Source organism: Gossypium hirsutum, chromosome A06 (assembly GCF_007990345.1).
Source record: "Gossypium hirsutum isolate 1008001.06 chromosome A06, Gossypium_hirsutum_v2.1, whole genome shotgun sequence".
Lineage (NCBI taxonomy): Eukaryota > Viridiplantae > Streptophyta > Magnoliopsida > Malvales > Malvaceae > Gossypium > Gossypium hirsutum.
In genome coordinates, this window is record NC_053429.1 from 120896237 (window position 1) to 120897502 (window position 1266).

General features: G+C 33.6%; 1 protein-coding gene across 1 annotated transcript; it reads right to left on the reverse strand.

Annotated features, from left to right (window-relative positions):
- Positions 1-378: 378 nt before the first annotated feature.
- On the reverse strand, positions 379-1022 carry LOC107900443 (protein EARLY FLOWERING 4). The gene has a single exon (XM_016826044.2). The coding sequence runs from the start codon at positions 868-870 to the stop codon at positions 532-534; it is 339 nt and encodes a 112-aa protein (XP_016681533.2). The 5' UTR covers positions 871-1022; the 3' UTR covers positions 379-531.
- Between the last annotated feature and the right edge of the window lie 244 nt (positions 1023-1266).

Consider the following 1266-nt stretch of genomic DNA (forward strand, 5'->3'; position numbering starts at 1 on the left):
ATGTGACGTGAGTGTTTGATACAATCTTTATTAGTGCATCCTTTATACCAAAAATACCACAAAATCCAACATTATCTCAAACATGACAATAACTCAATAAGCACTCTCCCCATATATCCTCACCTTAAAACACACACACAAAAAAGCAAGTAATTTACATGGACCAACAGCTTCAAACAAAATCACAATAAATACCTAAAAACATTCATTTTTATTTAACTAAGGAGATACTAAAAAAGCTTTAGAATTTTTCTTTTTTAATTTGTTTTTTGTTGAATAAAAATTCAACCCTCCATCATAGAATCAATCCCCATTCTTGGATTCTTCATCATTGTGTTGATTTCAAAATCCACAAAGTCAAATATTATCTCAAACATGTTTCAAACAAGACAGTGTCCATTCCCATAGATCATCAACTTAGAACACAAAACACAAGCAACAAAAAAACATAGTAAATAACTAAGAAAATACTAAGAACTTAAGGGGTATTTTTTTTTTTGCTCAACCAAAATTCATCCTTCTCTCATGGAATCAATCACTATTCTTGGGTTGTTCATCATCATTGTGAAAGGCGGTGGAGAAATTTGAAGACAAATCAGAGTAAAGAGAGACAACCTTGGAGATGTTCCCGTTGAGTTCTTGAATGAGTGCAACGTTTTTGACCATGTTGTGGGGGATCTTCGACTGATGGTTGTCGTTGACCTGTTGGATCAACACACGGTTCCGGTCTAAAACCGACTGAACTTGCTTGAAACTTTGATCAAATGATGCCCAAATTTCAGGGTCTCCATTTACATCCTCTGAATCTTGTTTCACTTGCTGTTTCAGTTTCTTCTTGTTACTGCTGCTGTTTGTTGGGTTTTTCGCCATGGTTTTCGATTCTTTTACACAGAAGAACTGTGTTTGGTCTTTTTAAATGTAAGAAAAATGGCGATTAGACCATTTTTTTGAGGTTTCAGAGTTGAGTTTGTTGCAGAGATAAAAGAGGGGAGTTTTGGGGTATAAATTTCTTCAAGCATAGGAAAGCGGTGGAGTGTGGGAAAAATAAATGTTAAATTTCACGCGCGACCAGAGCGAGTGTGAAGAATATATTTACTTTTTACGTATAACAATATAAACCGCCATACTGTCACGTGCGTTAAAATATCTTTCCTAAATGGTATAAGCTGTTCGCTCAGTTAGATTTTTGTATTAATATTCTTTTTGCATTTAATGTAAGAAATAATTTATTAGTTTCAGATTTATTTCTATAAATATTATCTTAAT

Coding starts and splice junctions, on each gene's coding strand:
- LOC107900443 (XM_016826044.2), bottom strand. CDS start 870: ATGGCGAAAAACCCAACAAACAGCAGCAGTAACAAGAAGAAACTGAAA.